Raw genomic sequence first — 20,163 nt, 5'->3', positions numbered from 1 at the left:
ATTGTAATTGGAATTGCTTGTATGATTTGATTATTGCTACGCTTTAATTAATCGTTTGGTAATCAATCAATCAATCATTTCCATCAGGCTTTGAAATGAAACATATGAATAAGAAATGTGCGTTAAAATGGAAAATCTACTGATTCGAAAGTGCCGGAACTTATTATTCAGCAGTACTATAGCCAGTGAAATGATGACAGCAACGACTACTGTGTTTAATATAACGAAAAAACATGTTGAAGCTGGCACTATGACTTTTAATTAGAATATGTAAGTCGGAAAAAGAAATACACTACATGTTTGTGTTATTTCATTTATTCCAGTAGGCTAGAGATGAATGATTTCAAAAAAGGAATCCTTATATACATTTTGGTCAAATCATTACTATCGTGGACCAAACATAACCGGGCAAAGGAAAGCAGACTCGGAAGAAAACAGAAACATTTCATGAGGATTGTCTCAAAAGGACTGTTAAGCTACCACAGGGCCTCGTGGTGTGGATGTATGTCGGCCAAAGGGTGGTACTAACAGTAACGGTAACATGAATGGTCCTCAGCGAACTGTACTAACTACGTGAGTAATTGCAAGAAATATGGGATAGCTTTACCCACGAATTTTGTGCAGGTCAAATTGTACAAGGCCCAATAGAGTTCATGCTGTTATCCAAGGCAAAGGCGACGTTACTCCTTTTTAATTTAAATCGTAAAAAATGTTAATATCATATTTGGCATACTCAAAAGTAATTCGGATGTCTTAGAGAAATGAAAATAAGCAAAATATATAAACTCGTTAAAACGGGTTTTTGATGTTGCGCTAAAGAAGGTGGACATTGGACTTTGTACTTGCGTCACCCTGTATGTTCCGAAAGAGACTCGCAAATACTATTCAACCAAGTAAAATGGTTTTTAATAATCTCTTCGTGTGGCCGACGTTCGGTTGTTTGGATGTTGCGCTGTGGGGAAACCGTTTTTTTTGTATTAAAAGCTTTCAAAATTATCTACGTCAGCGTGACGATTTCAAAACAAAAGGCGTTTTTCTCCTCTCGCTTCCCCGACGTGACTTCAAACGAAACTGCAGAATCTTTACATATGAGACGGGGTCGATGACTTTTCGCATTAATGGCGGGGTTGGATATTAATTTTCTCTTTTTCCGAGCGTCGCTATGGACGTGCATCGAAAGGAATTTGAGAGCGCTTACGCAATACGATTCGAGGCCAAGTCAAAAGTTTGAGTTTTTGGGTGAAGAACCTAACAAAATTTAGGTTTTGTGAGTTAAGTTACAATAATATTAATTTAAAGGAGGAAAACAACGTCGACTTTTACTCCTTGGACACAAAAGTGATTAAGGCATTTGCTTTGCATCTTTTGTTTAGCAGGTGTCTTTCCGCTTGGCTTTCAGAAAAACCAGCTATTCTGCACCTAATGTTTGAGAGTTTTCACAATTCGGAATATAACTGTGTTTTGTATTCTGACCTGAGTAAGGCTACGTAATTCTATTTAGGGCGCTGGAACAATACAAAATATAAATCGAGGGTGGGATCTCAAATTTCTCCATCCATCTATCCATCTAGATCCAGGGTTTCAACTAACATCCTCCAAGTTGCTTCTAGGCTATCGAAAAACTTGTTTTTCTCAGTATTCCTTATGAACAGCTTACTTTTCAGTATTTCACTCGCATTTATCTTATGCATTCTGGCATGGAGACATGCAATGTATATTCTGGGGAACTTGAAATTCAATCAGCAGGGAGTTCGAGACTGTAAGTCACGTTATAAAACACAACTGATGACTACACTGAAACGGTGTCTAACTGATCCGGGGTTCCAGGCTTTCAACGAAAAAAAAATATGAATCGTATTTCGTTAGTGTTAAGTGTAAATTTAGTGATTGTATATAAAAGTGTTTATTATAGTTAAATTATTTTAAATTACAAAATTGAATAGGCACGTCTTAACTGTTTTTAGCGATATCCCAAAGGACATGTGTCTGTTAACCAAGCGTTATTTTTCAATATTTTATTTTCACTAAAAATTAGTAGAGATTTTCTTTTCTTTTTGTGTCATTTATTGTGTTTAATAATAATAATAAAACCTCTTTATTTCCATTCAATATTTTTAAAAAAATAAGTACAAATAAAATCATTTGCATTTTACTATTAGCTTGTTTTGTCTAAACCACATTTTTTTTTGTTAAATCGATTAATAATTATTAACAATGAAGCAAATTAAAACTCTATTGTTGAGTAAATATGGTGACTACATACTTGGCTATTGCTGCCAAGATGAAAAAAAAACAGAGGCCAATCCTGATTCTTATTTAATACAGCAAAATAAAATTTCACCGACCAAACTGAGAGAAAGATTTTCATGAACATAGTGCAACAGGTCGTAAGTTGCTTAACAATTTGATTAATTGAAACCAGACAGAACATTTTTTTGCAAATTGGGATATAAAATATCCAAAATCGAAGCAAATACAAATTGCAAATTTGATCTTGGAAAATGTTTGTTAAATACATGTGAAAGTAGCTGAAAGATGTACTTTTCCAATAATAGTGTAAATAATTCTGCATGCAAATATAAAATGACAAGATAAATGAACCCCGACTCTCATTCGGGACCCCACACCTGAAACCAAAACAGAGTCAAAACTGTCGAGCTAAAAGAGATAAATCCCAATTTCTTTTTCTATTATATTTAATTACAAGTAAATGTTCTCGTGTGTTTCGAAGGCTACATTAATCAATTTTATGATTAACATTTTTAATTATTTTTTTAAATTTCCTTTTTAACAGAAAAAGTTGAAATCTTTTTCTTGAACTATATTAAATTTACTTAAGTTTAGTACATCACGTATAGAAACTTGTTTGCTATATCCTATTTTGGTTGGTTCCGGAATATTAATTAGGTACGAATTCACAATTCACATAACTAGATAAAATTTTTAATTGGACGCAAGGGCTGTTAATCAGGGAAATTTTAATCAAACCGAATATTTCACATAACAAGGATTTAAATTGAATTTTCAGAAAATTGGGCGCCATCATTAACAGGTTCGGTATAAATTTGCCTTTGATGAATTTTTTTACAACTTTTACTGAAAAAAGCTGAGGTTTCGTCGTTAACAGAATAAAGCACTGACGAGATGCTTTACAGCGTTTCTTTAGTACTTTTTTCCGCTTTTCTTTGCGAGCTTGTCTTCCCATATTGAACTTTTTATACAGTTTCGTATAATCGCCAGACGCAGTATAATAAATAGTAGTATATCAACGACTTTGATAAACGAGTGGCTGAAGAATTTTAGTTTAGGAAACATGATTGCGTTTTTTACTGTAGGTAGTGGAAAAAAGTTATTATTACAACAAGAATTATTTTGTAGATTAATTTTAAATTTGCTTGTGGCCTTCCAACTTAATTAATATCAGCAAGATTTCTTTGTATTCCTTTTTATTTCCTTAATATTTCTAAAAACTATTAAATAGACCTGAGTTTTGTCTGTATTACCATGCAGAGTGTTTGTTAATTAGAGTTCGATATTTCACAGGGCGATTCGTTATACATTAAAAAAAAAAAATCATCGTCATTCCGCAAACAGAATGTTAAAAACTCGTTTTCATTGACTTGTAGGTAGAGCATTAGGTACAATAAAATACCTAAATAAGATCAAATCAATCAAATATTTTTTTTATAAAAAATAATTGAAGAATTGCTCTGAAAAATTTGGCTAAAATAATTGAAGTTTCCATTCTTTTTAATATGCAATTCGACCAAGTTAACTTTTTAAAATACGAATTGATGCAAATATGTTTTTGAAGTTTGGAGAGTTTTATCTAAGCATAATATTATTTGTAGTAAAAACTCAAAAAGGCAATGAAATCGAAAAGAATATAATCAGATTCATTGAAGGAATAAACACAATGTCGGAATGGCACATTTTTTGGCAACCCCATGTTTGTATTGCGGTTTTTTTCGAGTCGTGCTTTCAGTGTCCATCCACCCTCTATTTTTTTATGCCTATTTTGTATCAGTATTGTTATTTTTTATATTTATAGAAATTTATTTAAAAATCAGGAATTGCATTTCAATAAAAATTCTGGCACACGTTCGTCATAACTTTTTTCTGCAGTAAATAAGAAATATGTAAGTTGAGTCAAAAAGGAGTTGTCGCTATCAAGTTCCTTTAATTGAGAGAATTGATATTTTAATTTTATTAGGCATAAAAATAAAACTAGAACTCAAGAGAAAGTTTGTGGTTTATTAAACAAAAATATTCAGAAGGACCCATTACAAAATCAACTGTGAATAAGCAGAATAATCTTCCTTTTTGTAAAACTTCTGGATTCCTCCTGCGTCGGTTTTTGCTGAGTCGAACTTGCTGACGTTTCGCCAATTATCATTGTTGACTTCTTCACAGCTTGACTGAAACTGACTCGTATTTTACTCTGTACCTGCTTATATATTGTTTGAGGGGAGGTGGAGCTAAATGAGGAGCATAAACACCGTCTCGGATGGCTGATTCTGGGTCGTGGTTAAGTTTGTTAGCTTATTTATACATTTCTATAGACTCTCGGATTTTTCATTGGTAGAGGAATTGATTACATGCAAGAATTTTAGTTTTATCGTATAAATTTTGATGTCCGGTTTCGTGATTGTGTTCGGCAACAGCTGATGAGATAATTTATCTTAGTCGTGTTCTTTGAGCCTAGTTGATATTTTTCGTCCGGTTTCTCCAATGTACTCTATGCCGCATATGCATGGAATGCTGTAAACTAGTGGCATCTCAAATGGAATATTATCTTTGATGGACCGAACATTCTTTATAGCTTGAGTGACATTTTGAATGTAAGGAAGGACTACAGTGGCAAGTGTAGGATTGCTTTCGACCTCATTGCTAGCGAAAGGTTGTGGTGAAGTGTATTTTTTGATCGAACGCTTAATATCTTTAATTATTAGAGAGAAAAGCGAGGTAAGGTGTTTTAGTTCTGGGTTCAGTGACTTGGACTGAGATAGTTTTACGGCTCTGCAAACTAGAGAATTGATATCCGATGATTTTTGGACCGGATGATGATGTGACCATGCATTCAGGTATCGGTTTATATGCGTAGGTTTTCTGTAAACACTATGACCCAATGTTAGGTCTAATTTTCTATTGATAAGAATATCTAAGAATGGAAAGGAATGGAATAACTCAATGGTACAACGTATGTTACGATGTATAGAGTTAAAATGTCTAAGAAAATCCACTAGGGTTTCTTGACCATAAGGCTAAATAACAAAAGTATCATCGAGGTAGCGTTTGCATAATTTTGGTTTTAGATGAAAGGTGTCGAGAGCTTTTTTCTCAAAGGCTTCAATAAATATATTCGAGAAGACTGGTGATAGTGGAGGACCCATAGCTGTTCCCGACGTTTGTTCAAAAACTTGACCGTTATAAGAAAAATATGTTCCACACAACAATTTTTCGATTGAGGTGAGAAGGTTTGGTTCTAGATTCTCGGATTTTAATATATCTGAAATGATGTTGAGAGTTTCAGGAATAGAAACTTTGGTAAGAAAGGATTCTACGTCGAAACTAACTAAATGCTTTTTAATTGTTTAATTAAGTACGAAACTGTCAGTTTTCCCTGTAAGGGGTTTTAATAAGGAAGCTAGATATTTTGCTAGAGAATATGTGGGAGAACCAATGGTGCTGCCAATAGGTCGAAGGCGTAATCCTGGTTTGTGAATCTTTGGAAGTCCGTAGAGACGAGGAATTTTAGAGTCATGGGGGTGACAGATTTTTTATCTGATTCTGATGGAGAAGAGGCCTAACAACAGATTTAAATTTGCGATCCATAGATGACGTAGGATCTTTTTTAAGTTGACGATATGATCCGTCTGTAAGAATATTTGAAATCTTTTCTTGATAGCATTTCATTATTTGCTTTTAGGATTACGATGTCTGGATTAGATTTTGGAGATTTTAGGGCAATGCGTTCAATTTTTGCAATATTGGATTTAGGAGGTTTTGATTTTTTGAGGATTTTGCGGTTTCAAATCGAATTTAATTAGCTGTTTGAGATGGCAGTTTGTTTAGGATAGACTCGACATTTGAAATGATTTCCTCGTTTGGGATAATACGTAGGGCAAGGACGAAGTTGGAACCTTTTGAAAGAACTAATTGTTCCGCTTCCGAAAGTTGGTGCGATGATACATTTATTACAGTGTTTGGTAGTTGAGAAAAGTTTGATGGTTGTCCTATTGGTGACGTTAGTTTTTCAAATTTCTGAATGTGATTTTGGGTAGTAAATAAATGAAGATATATATAATATATAATCTATAACATAATATATATAATATGTAATCGTCATCGTGTATCTTCTCAACTAGCTTTAAATAATGATGTTAGCTAACAAAGAACTCTGAAGATGACTCCGACTGCAGAAAACTGTATTGTGATGCAAACGTGCAACTTAACTTAATTTTATCATCCTCAGATACTGTTTAGGAGGCATTAGAACACAAATAATCCCCGATAGATGAGGGAAAGTCATACAATGAAGTCATTGTATAGAAATTGTCAATAGCAGGCTCGCGTAAGACGGAGATCTAAGAAACAAGGTGCAATAGTTTTGTTATTCAAAATCCCTGTCCAAACATTTACTTTTGTGGACTTTCGCTCATCCATCGGGGATTATTTGTACTCCAATACCTCCTAAAAAGTATCTGACTTCGAAAAAATGGATTTGCGTTGCACATTTATATCATAGTTTCATAAAACTGCACTGTACGGTCGAGATCATCTCCGTGCAGCTCCTGTAATCTTGTACGGATGACACTTTTCTTCTTTTAATGCACGCAGAGCTGTTCGTAAGCTAACATGATTTGAAGTCACTTCAGAAGGATTATGTTTAATTTCCAATAAAATGTTTTTCTATTCTCATTAATTTTTGGGCTACCTGGCGGTATCTTTTGCATGGCCTGTTTCTATCATTTTCCATCAATTTTACTCCATCTGGATCTTGTAATGGATCTTCCTGGATATTTTGCGTTAAAGGAATTACAAACCTTTTGTTTTGTCCCCATATTCAATAAAAAATAAAATTTCAATTCTTTAATTTTCATTTAGATGCGCCATATTCACTTCCTTTACTGACAGAATTATAACAATTTAAGAACTTTACGGGTACTAACTATAATCGGCAATAAAATGCCGGACAGAATAAAACTTGCTTTCACTTATACTTCAACAGTTGCCTATATGACCAATGCAACACAGCCGGCACTAACAATCATCATATTACTTGGGAGTAAGAGAGACAGAATCAATTGCATTTGGCATATATTAATTTAACTGGTATGCCCATACCCAGAGATGGATTCATGTATTTTCTATGTAATAATAGATCAGAGTGTTCCTTAGTAATAAGCGAATATTTAAGTAGGTAAATCTACATGAAAAATACAATACCAAAAAAATTAGAAGATTTAAAAAAATGTACCATACATAATAGTTTGTCTTTACGATGAAATATCTTTTTGAGATTGCTTTCGAAAAATCGTCACTGGGCGGGGCAAGTTCGTAGAGCATAGCGCGAAGCAGCTTTTTATTTTGTGCAGCTTGTGCTAGAGGGAGATGTTGTTTTTTTCTTCTGCGGACCATTATGGAACTTTCGCAAAATCGGTATAATTCTATTGTGCATACACCCTGTATAAGGTGTCTTTCAAGTCTCGCCGAACTTCAAAATTACTTTGATAAATGCTAAAATGTGTGCAAATAATATTCTAATTCAAATGATATTTTTTCAAATGTCTCGCGTACCCTGTATGATACTCGAAACCTGAAACTCTTCCTCGACACAATTTACGATACTGTTTAAATCGAATTATCCCATGTTTTATAGTTTTTCATTTGCGGTTAAAAATTTACCCACGAAAAAGGCAATTTTTAGGACTTTTAGAGTTTTTGCCGATAAAAAATACACCCTGGTAACAATGTACAAAATGAGGTGATATCCCTGAATCTCCTACGTCTCCTGGTATATAATTTTTTCCAATAGAGTAAATGGTTTTCGAGAAAATATTTCTTTTCTGGAGCCATGCAGTACGTCGTAATAGTAAAAAACACGTCTAGATAGAGGGCGAGCAATGATGATGTTCATTTTGATTTTTTGCAAATATTTTGAACAGCTAGACGAAAACCGCAAATACAAAAATTGTACCTCTAAATGCGTTCTATGACACTGTTTGAAACGATATTTTTTACGATTTTTGATTTGCGGTTAATAATTTACTCTGGAAAAGAACAAAGTCTGCCAGTTAAAGAATTTTGCCGATCTAGTGAATAGTTACGGAGAAAAGCATGTTTTTAAGAAGCCAAAATAACAAAAATTCAAAAATTTTAAAAAAATACTTTGCGGTTCTTAATTGCGCTCGACTTTAATAATTTAAATATGCGTCTGAACTTCTACTTCTCTGCCAAATCTGAAGTCGGTAGCTGCAAGTTTAGGGCACCTATTATGTTTTTTAATATTGCATTGAATATCGCGTACACCCTGTACAATAGGTGAAAACCCAAAATACAAAAGTTTTAACTGTGTACGCGAGCTTTATTTCCATGTTAAACTGATATCTGAAACACAGTCCTTTAGCTATCGCCAATTTTCATATTTCATCACAGTTTTCGAGAAATGATCTTTTTTTTAGACCCTTGCAAACGCAGTTTTTTAAACTTTTTTAAATATCTTCTGAACCCCCAACCCCCCAATTTCAATAGGCCTCGTTAGGGGATCAAACGCTATTGTCCTGCTAAATTAGAAGTCGATAGCTTCAAATTTCGGACACTTATCGTCTTTCATCGCAACGTCCAAAAAAGAGTCGAAAATCAAAAAAAAAAGAAAAGATGCAACCTTATGCACCCCGTAGACGGTTAAAAAGGAGCAAAATTTGAAGTGTGTAGCTTAAACCGTTCGGAAGTTATCGTCGAAGCTCCTTGGAACAGAGAACGGAGAAACGGAGAACGAAGAACAGACAGACAAAAAAAAAACGTTTTTTTTCGATGCTGATTCCATCTGTACCGACGGTTACGCTGTACGATGTACGATTTCATCGATTTTTCGAAAGTTACCGGCAGGTAAATGGGGGCAATCTTAGAATACGAGTGAGGCACTTTCTTTCTTGGTTTATATTTACCTATTAAATTCAAAATTAAATTAACTTTCCGTTTTTTATACTTTTGGTAAAAAAAAAAGAAAGAGTTGTGCTACATGAATTATGCGTGAAATTTCAAGTAAAATTCGAAATGGCTTGGTATCTGCTTAAAATTATGATGGACGAGTGAAATCCAACACCTGGTTAATCAAGAGCCGTTGCGCTTAAATGTAAATTTGAACGAAGACTTCGGCAAAAAAAAGAAAGGCGACACGTTATCGACTGGGGTAAAAATAATTAAAATATCCGTCGCGGGTGCTGTCGCAATTAAGAGAAAAATCTCGAAACGGATCCCAGCTAACTGAAAAACAAAGTTCCTTCTCTCGACGCGACGTTCCAATTTCAGATGTGTTCCAGTTTCCTGGCTCCGGCGGAACATTCGAGTGCCTCAGTCCCAGGCCGAATTCATTTTAATGAGGAAACGCCGACACAAATCGTGTTTTTATTTTTTTTTTTTTCTGCTCGTCTAGGGCTCGGTTCTGCTGGTTTTCGGATAATCGCGCGGGTCGGTGTCGCCGCGATGTTATTTATGAACCTTTATGACGTTTCTTTCCTAATTAAATAGAAGCCGCAAAAGAAAATAATTATAGAATGATGTCCATCGACTTTGCAGAACGTCTGTTTGTTGAATAAATATAAAATATTCGACTTCGACAGGCTACTGTAATACTTTTTACAAAACTTGCTGACGTTTCGAATCCAGAAGTTTTGTAAAAAGTATTAATTCATTTATTTACAAAGAAGTATTTCCTATAAATAGACGCAGCCATCCAATAACAATAATATTAATAATAATATTGTTATTTACTTCTAACAGGTAACATGACGCAATTATAGGAAATGTTAAATATAAATCATACGAAATATTTACAGGAAAAGAAGAAGAAATAAAAAGATAGCACTTGTCAGTGCAGTTAACCCGACACCAATCGAAGTTGTCTATGTATCACACACACATATTATAAACGTAATTGTTCCAAAAGAAACGGACAATCGATTCCCTAACGAACTAGCTTGAAAAGAAATGATACAGATTTGAGGACGCTCGAAGCAAGTATATCGAATGTTCTTAGTAGAAGATCATGATCTCTCCCCTCTCAGGATAAGAACCCTCCTTCCTGAACATTAGATACTTCAGTAATCTTCTCTGCGCACTGAGCAAATGGACTGAGCCTGGCAGTTAGATATTGGTGACCATACTAAATGTGAGGAATAAAAGAGAACGTCTGGTCAAGTAAAAACCCCTAGATTGATTACAATGGCAAGTCTAGTCAGGATAGTACCCATATTGTAATTAAAGACTATAGGAGTTTTCGTGCTGTGGTAAGAAACGACATTAAACGTGCAATTTATTTTTAGTACGTCAATGGCTAACAATATTGGTGTTAGTCTGGAGAGTCTGTAGATCGTGCCGCTTGTTAATGCAGTGATATAATTTTAGATCACCCATATAGGCAAGCTTGTCGAAGATGACTAAAGACATGAGATCGTCTATAAATATATTGAACACAAGTGGTCCAAGGTTAGAACCTTCAGACACACCAGAATTTGGAATAACTCCACGAACTGTTGACGGTTCCCCAGAGAGGACTTCAAAACTGAAATCAGCGATTCGGGGAAACCAAATTTTTGAGACGCTTTTTCAATCAGCAAGTGATGATCTATCTGGTCAAACGCTTTGTAGAAGTCAGTGTATATATCGGCGACTTGACATAAAAAGACAGGAAAATAAGTTGGTGATACATGATCTTTTCGCATAAAAACCATGTTTTTGCGTAGAGAGTTTATTTCGAATTTGGGCAAGGATAAATTTATGTAATATAATCTCCAATATTTCGAAATAGGTCTGTAATTTTCAACTGCAGAAGGATCATTTTTTTTTAATTAGAATGAACTTTTCCAAGGTTCTACATAAACACCCGGTTCAAGTACCAGTTTAAAGATGTTTATTATGCCTTTAATACCGGCAGTCATTTTATTTTTTAATGTTTTGCTTGCTGATAAACATTCTGGATGGTTTGACTAGTATGTTGACTGTCGAAGATGAACATGGATCTGGCTGGGATATCGTGCAAACGACACCAAAGTCTTTCGCAAGAACTGCTACAACCATACTAGGCCCGTTGCATGGCTGATTAGAATAGGCTGGAATCCTCGAATCTGCCTTCTTAGTCTGAATAAATGAGAAGAAATTGGTAGGACTATCATGTATGCTTAACTGAGTTCGACGAACAAAATCAAAATTATCAATTTGTGCAGTGTTTTTCTGATAAGCTTTACAATAACCGTGATATGAGGGGTATCCCAAACGATCTCATCTCTCATTTGGGTACATGTCATGTTTGTAGAGAGTAAAGTGGAACTTTTTATCCTGACGCGAAAGGATACGATTCGTTGCAGTTTGATAATATCATTGCTTGGGAAACGTTAATGCTTTCCCATTGAAAATTGTAAGCGACCGTCTTCCGTTTTAATGAACATGTTGCATATATTAATAACGTCTATCGCACAATTCAACCGGATCGATACTTCATTTCCCCGGAATATTACAGTGTTACATAAATTACCACTATAATGTTTATGTTTTGAGTTAATTAACGGTGCTCTGTGTTGCGTACCCATATTTTATAAATCGGGAATTTATCTTTGAATTTACGGGCTAGTACGCAGCCAGATAACAGCATAAAGCAGGTTATTAAAAAAACTTCATAGAGTATAGTGAGCGAGATGAGGAATCTTGGGAAGTGTAAGAGTCAGAGGAGTATTCAAATGTTCAAACATTTCATCCCACGATACTAATGGTAAATGTTGTAGCGTTTTGAATTTCTGAATAATACAAAATCAAAAAAGATATAAACATCACTGACCACAAGCTATTATCTTCATTCGGGTTTAAAGGCCGTCGTCGATTGGAATTACTTCCTAACGTTTCGCTAGCACGAGTGGCGAGCTTCTTCAGAGGTCCTTCCATCTCCGATGTTGGACGTAGACTGAAGAAGCTCGCCACTCGTGCTAGCGAAACGTTAGGAAGTAATTCCAATCGACGACGGCCTTTAAACCCGAATGAAGATAATAGCTTATCAACGGGCCGCGAAAGCCTTAACCAATTTATCATCACTGACCACATATCAAAAAGCTCTCAACATCTGCAGTCTTTCAAAGACAAAATTCTATTTGAGAGACCGGACGAAAAATAACAACTAGGCTCAAAGAACACGAAAGAGCCTTACGACTAAGACAAATAAATTCATCAGCTGTTGCCGAACACACTCATGAAACCGGGCATAAAATTTTATTTGATAAAATTAAAATTCTTGAATATAATCAGTTCTCCTACCAACGAAAAATCCGAGAGTCTATAGAAATCTATAAACAACCTAACAATCTTAATCGCGAGTCAGGTCTCTACCTGTCTTCAATTTGGGAATCAGTCACCCGAGACGGTGTTTATACCCCTCATAAGCGCACACAGGTACAGAGTAAAATACGAGCCAGTTTCAGACAAGCTCTGAACAAACCAACAGGATGATTGGCGAAACGTTAGCAATTTCGACTAAGCAAAAACCGAAGCAGGATATACTTTTTACAAAACTTCTGGATTCCTCCTGCGTCGGTTTTTGTTTAGTCGAAATTGCTGACGTTTCGCCAATCATCCTGTTGGCTTCTTCAGAGCTTTACTGAAACTGTTTTCTTATAAGATTATCTCCTACATACCCATACATTTAAAGAAAACCAGCGCTGATGTTTTCCTTCAACTTTTGCACTTGTGTTTTCAATGTTCCACTGATGTATATTTCGAAAATTTACAATGCCATCACCACTGAATGCAGCCTCGTCAGTGAACAAAATAACATTTAAGAATCACGGGTCATTTTGAATTTTTTCTAAAATTTGATTGCATAGAATTAGTCTCACCCTCATACAGTGCTTCAACCCTCTGACCATGAAAGGGCCGAAGATTATTTTCAAGCAAAACTTTCCAAACTGTGGAGCAAGCAATTCTTACCTGACAGCAAATTTTCACGTACTCGTTCAAGGGCCAACCTCCACATTTTGAAGTAATCTTTCTTCTCTTGCAGAGGTTCTTTTATACCTTTTCCTTCCTTTATTCATATTATCAGGTCTTCGGAACGGCCCTGATCGATCCGGACTCAGTGCACGGTATTGGGCTAAAGGAGTTGCTGACCTTCTATAGGAGGGGCGGCATTCTGGACGCCCTCTAGAGCGGGCTGGGGGCACAACGGGCCCATCTGGTGGCCTAAGTGCTTGGGCGCCTGCGAGGGCGCCCCCTTTAATACCAATACCAATACCAATACCAATCAGGTTTGAATGATCCTGTTTCACCAAGTCTTCTGTGTAATATAAGGAATGATAAGCCTCGATATAAAGCGGTCGTGCTTGATCCGCATTTCCATTTGCTCTTCAGTAGCAAACATGCATACCGCGATATTCAGTATTTGTTGGATAATAAGCTCTTTTAATACAAAGTATTTCTTAATGGATTGCGACAATCAATTTTGCAAATTTCATTAAGTCGTGTTAGATAAAATCCCATCTACAGGTAAAATTCGAGCAGAAAATAAAAATTGATTTGTGGCTAAACGATAACACTTATCGACTTAAAACAAGAGTAACAATTTTTGAGGATTTGTGATTCTGCTTAAGGCAATTAATTTTATTTTGCAATATCAGTCTAAATAAATAAAATACGGGGCAAAATAAAAAAATGTTCTAGATAAAGTGCCCTCTAGTGACAGATTTCCGAGACACTTTTGTATTGTAATAATGGCTTTTACTAAATCAATTCGGTTAAGAAGCAAGCCCACTGCTTTAAAAATAACCTTTAAAAAAATCAATTTTGACAACCTATAACTCGAAAAATATTACGATTTCGAATTTGTGTTACATGTTAGAAATTACTAAAGAAAAACGTTCTTTTAAATCTTTGACTCCTTCTATATTGTTGTAGAGGAATATTATTGCACACTATATTACAACTTATCTACTACATGTATTATTGAGTAAAGGAATGTTCTCGATTTAAAAAAAAGAATAGAAATATTCGCTAAAGTTTGACGACATATTTAGTCGATATACTTTCTCAAAGCCGACTAACTAGAATATGATTGTGGCAAAAAGCAGTGATTTCATAGCATTATTGTTTAAAGCAAAAGAATTTCAATGGAAAAAATACTTTAACGAGTAACAAGTTTTACAAACGGAAGACTTTCTCTAAGTAAATTTATTTTTTGAACATATCTTTTAACAAACTATGACTTAATCTAGCAAAACTTTTAATAAACGTAAAGTAAAAAATATTCGAAGAATACAAATCCTGCAGTTTTGATTACATTACTTAGTATACGAATTTTAGGTTAGGTTTACAGTAGACAAAATTTTGCGTAATAGTTTTTATTTAGAAATAACCTACAACTGAAATACCTAACTATTAGAAGTCTCAAGAGTGGAAGTCAAGCTTAAAGCTTCTCAGTAGTAACCCATGTAAAAAGGGTTGACTTTCAGGAATATTTTTTGTGCCGTTAATACACCACAATTCGGATGTCAGTAGTTTGAAGGCATAGAAAACACATCCTGTATAAGAAAATTCGATAACGAACTTGACCCATAAAATGTTATATCAAAAATCTGGTAAAGCAACTTATACCGAATATAAAATAGACTACAAAAATATGAAAGTGGCCGAATAAACTCGGATTAACTATTTATATACTCTATTTAAATTATCAAAGTTAATTGCTCTAAGAGTAACGTAATTTTTATAAAATATATACTAATTTACAAATCAAAATTAGATGACCTCTGACCATAATATTGTGTGAATATTTAAATATGTTAAGAGAAGTTTTTTCAATGAAAACTCGCACAAATTTGTTCTACCATCATAGAGTGTACTTCCATCCATACTTGTGTACGCCGGGTGCTAATAAGTATTCTTGAAGAAGAATACTCTCGGTTAATATGAGACGATATTACCTTTCGAGTTGTTGGATCTGGCAATATTATTAGGCATCATTGAGTATATGTGTATGTATTATGTCATTGAGTTTAGAATTTTGGCCCTTACAGATGGGAAATTTCACCAACTGCCATCGGGAGAACTCCTCATTCACAACCTCGAATTTAGCGATCAATTTCCGACTTATCGATGCCGCACGATGCACAGGCTGAGTCGGCAAGTGGTGGTGAGCAGTCCTGCCAACGTTAGAATTACCGGTAAGTTGAGTTTACTCCCGCAAATACCGCGAGCGATGGTAGTAACGCGATGCCTTTCATTCAATCCCGATGGTTTGTTACGCGTTTAAGTTAAGGTGCAAAGTTTATGGGCAACTAGGTCGAACGAAATGCGTTCCGTTTGAAGCCTCCCGCGCCGCTTTGTGTACAAATGGCTACTTTGCAGTATTTAATCGCGGCTTTACTGCACGGCTAAAAGCGAAACGAGAGGATTTAAGTCGTGGAATTGCGGATTTCTGTGAAGTTTTGTTGTTTCTTGTATCCGTTGGGAATAGGGAATGATTTACAATAGTCTCCTTAAAAGATGATTAAATCTATTTTATCTATTTATTTTGAAACAGATACAAAGTGAATGAGTTGGTACATTTTTAAATCATTTCCAACATTTAAATACAAGATAACAAAAACTAAGAAATTACAAATAAACAAGTACCAGGAGCAGGAGAATGAATCAATGATCTTCTAAAGAGGCAACAAGGAATGCAAGACTATTAGAAGGAGTAAGAGGCGAAAATGCTCTTTTAGACAATCAAACTTAACCATTATTAAATATTTGTTTACTTATCTTAACTGATCTTAATCCAATCAGACTAGATTTCTCTAAATTTAGTGTACTTCGCACTCTTTTTCTCTATTGTAGAAAACAAGTCACATTTCCGCAGCTGTTTAGCAACAGATTAAGCAACTAATTAAATGGATCGTCTAAAAGGTTCAGAGAAAGGAAAATAAACAATTGTCCAAAATATTTTAAATATACATCGAAACAATATAATGCATTTGAAAATTACCAAAATATTGTAACATTTTGACTTCTATACTTCCTCAGAAGAGTTAATTTAATTATTATTAAAAGGGTTTTGAATATAAAATTTCTGCCCATTGTAAATAGTCAGTGTCAAATAAAATAACGATTAAACAGCGAAAAAGTGAGTCAAATTTTATAACAGCGAAAGATGACTAGAAATAGGGATTCTTGTCTTCTCAGTGAAATCATTGTGTTATGTGATAATCAAACAATGTTTTCTTTAAATATTTGTACATAATGAAGTTTAGAAACACCACCGTAAAAAAGGAAACAAAATAATATACTGAGAAATTCAAAATTCGAAAGTATTTTCTGACGTTTTTGAAAATGATGAATTCAAATTAATATCCCAAGTCGCTATTTAATTGAAAGTATTTGTTAAAAATTTTACAAATTGAAAAATCTAGTTTTACGCCTACATATACATTATCATGCTATAGAAATTACAAAAAAAAAATCTTATACTCTCATGAATATTGAATTATTAGCGACAGAAATGTGACTTATTACTGCACTGACATCTCTCGGACAATGGCAAAACTAAATCCGGACTCAAAAACACCCGAAGGATGGAGTGACGTAGACATAGCCAATTTCTACTACTACTAATCAACCAAAGGCTTACAAAAGCTACCAAATTATTAAACATCTAAATCATAAAAATACAAACGATTGAAATGATTTGGCAAAGTAACCTCTAGCGAACGACGTACCCAACAGGTGGAGGAATTCATTCATAATATAAAACAATCGCCTCTTACACTTATCTGCCATTAGTAGTATTGCAAAGAAACGAATCCCCATTATTACTTGCAAGTACTGTATTCGGATGTTCTTGTCAGAGTTACTCACTTGTAAGTGAGTATTTTTCCTACTGTCGGAATTTACGGTTCGACAAACGATCTCGTACTTAAAATCGCTAAGTTTTTGTCCGAATTTAAACAACATAAATCGCGCGAGTTGTCAACTGCAAAACCGACCCTAGGGTGTTCGCATAGCAAATAGTAGTGAGCAAAGTTCTCTCTTCATTGAACATCTTTCTCTTGTCCGCGCCGTCCTCTTGGATATTCCGGCGTCTCTCCGGGGAAACATTTGTTACAATACGAAGCAGATTTTGCATTTTACGCTTGGCAGGGTCCTTTATGTCCGGATAACGGGAGCTGGGCGCATTTCTGACGGGACGACCCTACTATAAAGGAAACGGATTTACATTAATTACAACATCCGCTCGTGATGAATGGACCCAGACGCAGTGTTAACCCGTATTTACGGGCTTGTTGTACGCTAAGGCGTCTGCCAAAAGGAAAGTCGTGAAACACCTTTTATTCGGTATAAAGGGACGATACTGTTGCTGCTTTTAGTATAGCAACTCTTGGAATCTTTAAGGGATTAAAAAATTCCGCTAATGGGAAATCTTTATAGCTAGCTGCTTCGTTATTGGAAATATTGAAAGAAAACAAAATTTTCAAATATCCTCCATGTTTACACCGAACAAGAGTCAAATTATCTGCAGAAAAACGATTCAGAAAATAATCTTCAGTACACTATCAAAAGTTTTAAGTGATTTAGTTGATAAGTAGTATAGTAGTGCCGGTTCTGAGCCACTTTTGGCGAAATGTTTAAATTGTGTGAATTTTTAGGTATGTTCGGCTTAGCGCATGCGCAGGATTGTTCGTATCCGCGTAGCATGCGCAGCATTATCTTATTCGGCTATGTTCGGGATGGCGAAGGAAATGTCGAAATGTTCGGTTCCAATTAGCGCACGCGCTCTGTTCAAAACTCTTCGTGTCACTTCATTGTGTTCTGTTTGGCAGTTATTCTCTCCCCTCCATGGATGGGAAAGTTCTGTAAGTATGTGGATACGTCGTAAGTAATTATTTTTTTTATTTACAATAATCACACTAATATAAAGATATCTTCTTTCTTAAAAAATAATCGCGGCAACTTGTTTCTTAAAGCATTTACCAGTTGTCATAATGCGAAGGTTGGTTAGTTTTGGTTTCTACTACTACTTACTGCCGGGTCGAAGTTCGACGATAAAATCTACATGGAACATGAAAGTTATATGGTTAGATTAGCTCAATCATTCACCGATAATTTCAATAAAGACAACATAGATATTTTGAACAGGGATATCGCTAAATCAAAATCATTTTATCTCATACGAAATGATATTGCTATCCTTTTCTGTTTTATTTTTTAAAATCCAAATTGTTGTTGCTCAACTACTATTCTCACCAGCTCCACCAATCATATCACGGAGTATAAAGAGCGTCGCAGATGTCGCCTGCGCCTGGTGCATGATAGAACCAGTTTGCCGTTTAGATCTGCATCTGAGGAAGACGGTTGCTGATGCTGATGCCAAGCGGGACTCAATATTTTAACGAAGACGACGACGACAATGACACGAGAAGATATTTCGAGGATATTTGGTAGAAACGTCCGGAAAAAGATGCACCTCTTGGACGAGACCAAGAAGAATAGGAAAAAACGTGTTGATCCAGTTCGAAGGAAGACTGTGAGAAGATGTAATTCTTTTAGAATATAAATATTATTTTTTAACAAATTCTGTATATTGAAAACTATTGTAAATAAAGATATTTTTAATAAATATTCTTTTATTACATTTTATTATATTACATTTATACGTCCATATATGTCTATTTAATATGTTCAACACATTTTAGCACTATCTGAAAATATTGTAATTATATTTCTTTTCAGAGCATAGAGGAATCGTTACTCCTGTGATAGTAGAAAGTTCCGGAACTGTGACCGTGGCTCAAGATGAAGGCGCGGCACTGATTTGTATAGCTCAAGGTTGTCCATCGCCTGAATACAGGTAAGCTACTTATTAATACGTTGCAACCGTTAAGATTGTCATATTAATATATTTTAAACCTAATTTGACTATAACTCGGAGCTCTGGAAGCTTGTTTCAGGAGAAATTAAGTAACTGATTTCTCGACATGAGTTTATCTCATAATTTGGAAAAAATTCTATTCTACATTTTTTTTTTAATGGAAAAATATTTCCTTTTAAGCGACATATTTTATATTACCATTATGTTTATGAAAATTCGAATTATTGTTACATTGAGCTTAATAAGAACACAGCTCCTCTAGCGGCATTTTCAGAAAGATTTATTAGAAATCGATTCCTGACAGGTTATCACCCTGCAGTTCACATAAAATAAAGTGAGATTATGAATCACGCGTTTGTCGTCGAAAATGATTGCAATCATGTGGAAAAAAACTAAACGATTCATCACTTAAGCAACATTTATTTTTTGTTAGTGCTAAATAAGGAGTCACAAATGTGATTATTTCAAAGAAACCTCCACAGGCTACTGTAATACTATTTACGAATTTTCTAGATTCCTCGGCCATCGATTGTTTAAATAAAACTTCAGCAAGTTCAATCATCAACAACTGGAGAAATTGAGAAGATTTGTGAATACTAGTAACAAATGTGTTTAAGAATTTAATATTTTCAAGGTTTTTAGAATTTTTTGACTAAGATTTCATAGTTTCGAAGAGTGGCAGAACATTAGAATAAGAAGTAAAATAAAAAAATATTTCTCTTTTATTTGCTATACTTAAACAGCCTACTATTATCAAAGTTTTGTTGCTGAAGTTGATCCCAGTTTTTCAGTCAACTTTTCCAGCTGTATATTTAACTTTCTCCCGCTTCCCTCGGGCCCTTTTAGGCGCGCAAGTGTTATTAAATACGAATTTGGCTCGATCGAGGCGGCAAAACCTTCATTCCCCATCCCGCCTACATTTGTTTCGACTCAAACGCCCAACCAAATCCTATAAATCCGACCCCGCGCATATCTCGTAAATAATTTAATCTGACGATTTAATTTAGGACAGGATTTTTCGGTTTAGAGCGAAATCCCCGCGATTGTTGTTTAAT

The 20,163-nt window shown here is 34.9% G+C and overlaps 1 protein-coding gene across 6 annotated transcripts in view; it reads left to right on the top strand.

Moving 5' to 3' along the window:
- The window catches only part of LOC132707251 (cell adhesion molecule Dscam2), a 312,262-nt gene that overhangs the window by 218,646 nt on the left and 73,453 nt on the right, over window positions 1-20,163 (top strand). For all 6 annotated transcript variants that reach the window (XM_060679030.1, XM_060679031.1, XM_060679029.1 and 3 more), the window contains exons 5-6: window positions 15,276-15,422; window positions 18,970-19,087. In XM_060679030.1, coding sequence (XP_060535013.1) covers window positions 15,276-15,422; window positions 18,970-19,087 — 265 coding nt within the window. The remainder of the gene's footprint in view (window positions 1-15,275; window positions 15,423-18,969; window positions 19,088-20,163) is intronic.

This window comes from Cylas formicarius, unplaced genomic scaffold (genome assembly GCF_029955315.1).
Source record: "Cylas formicarius isolate icCylForm1 unplaced genomic scaffold, icCylForm1.1 PGA_scaffold_9__14_contigs__length_23061073, whole genome shotgun sequence".
NCBI lineage: Eukaryota > Metazoa > Arthropoda > Insecta > Coleoptera > Brentidae > Cylas > Cylas formicarius.
The sequence above is the reverse complement of the archived record's forward strand: the minus strand, read 5'-3'. Positions and strand labels throughout refer to the sequence as shown.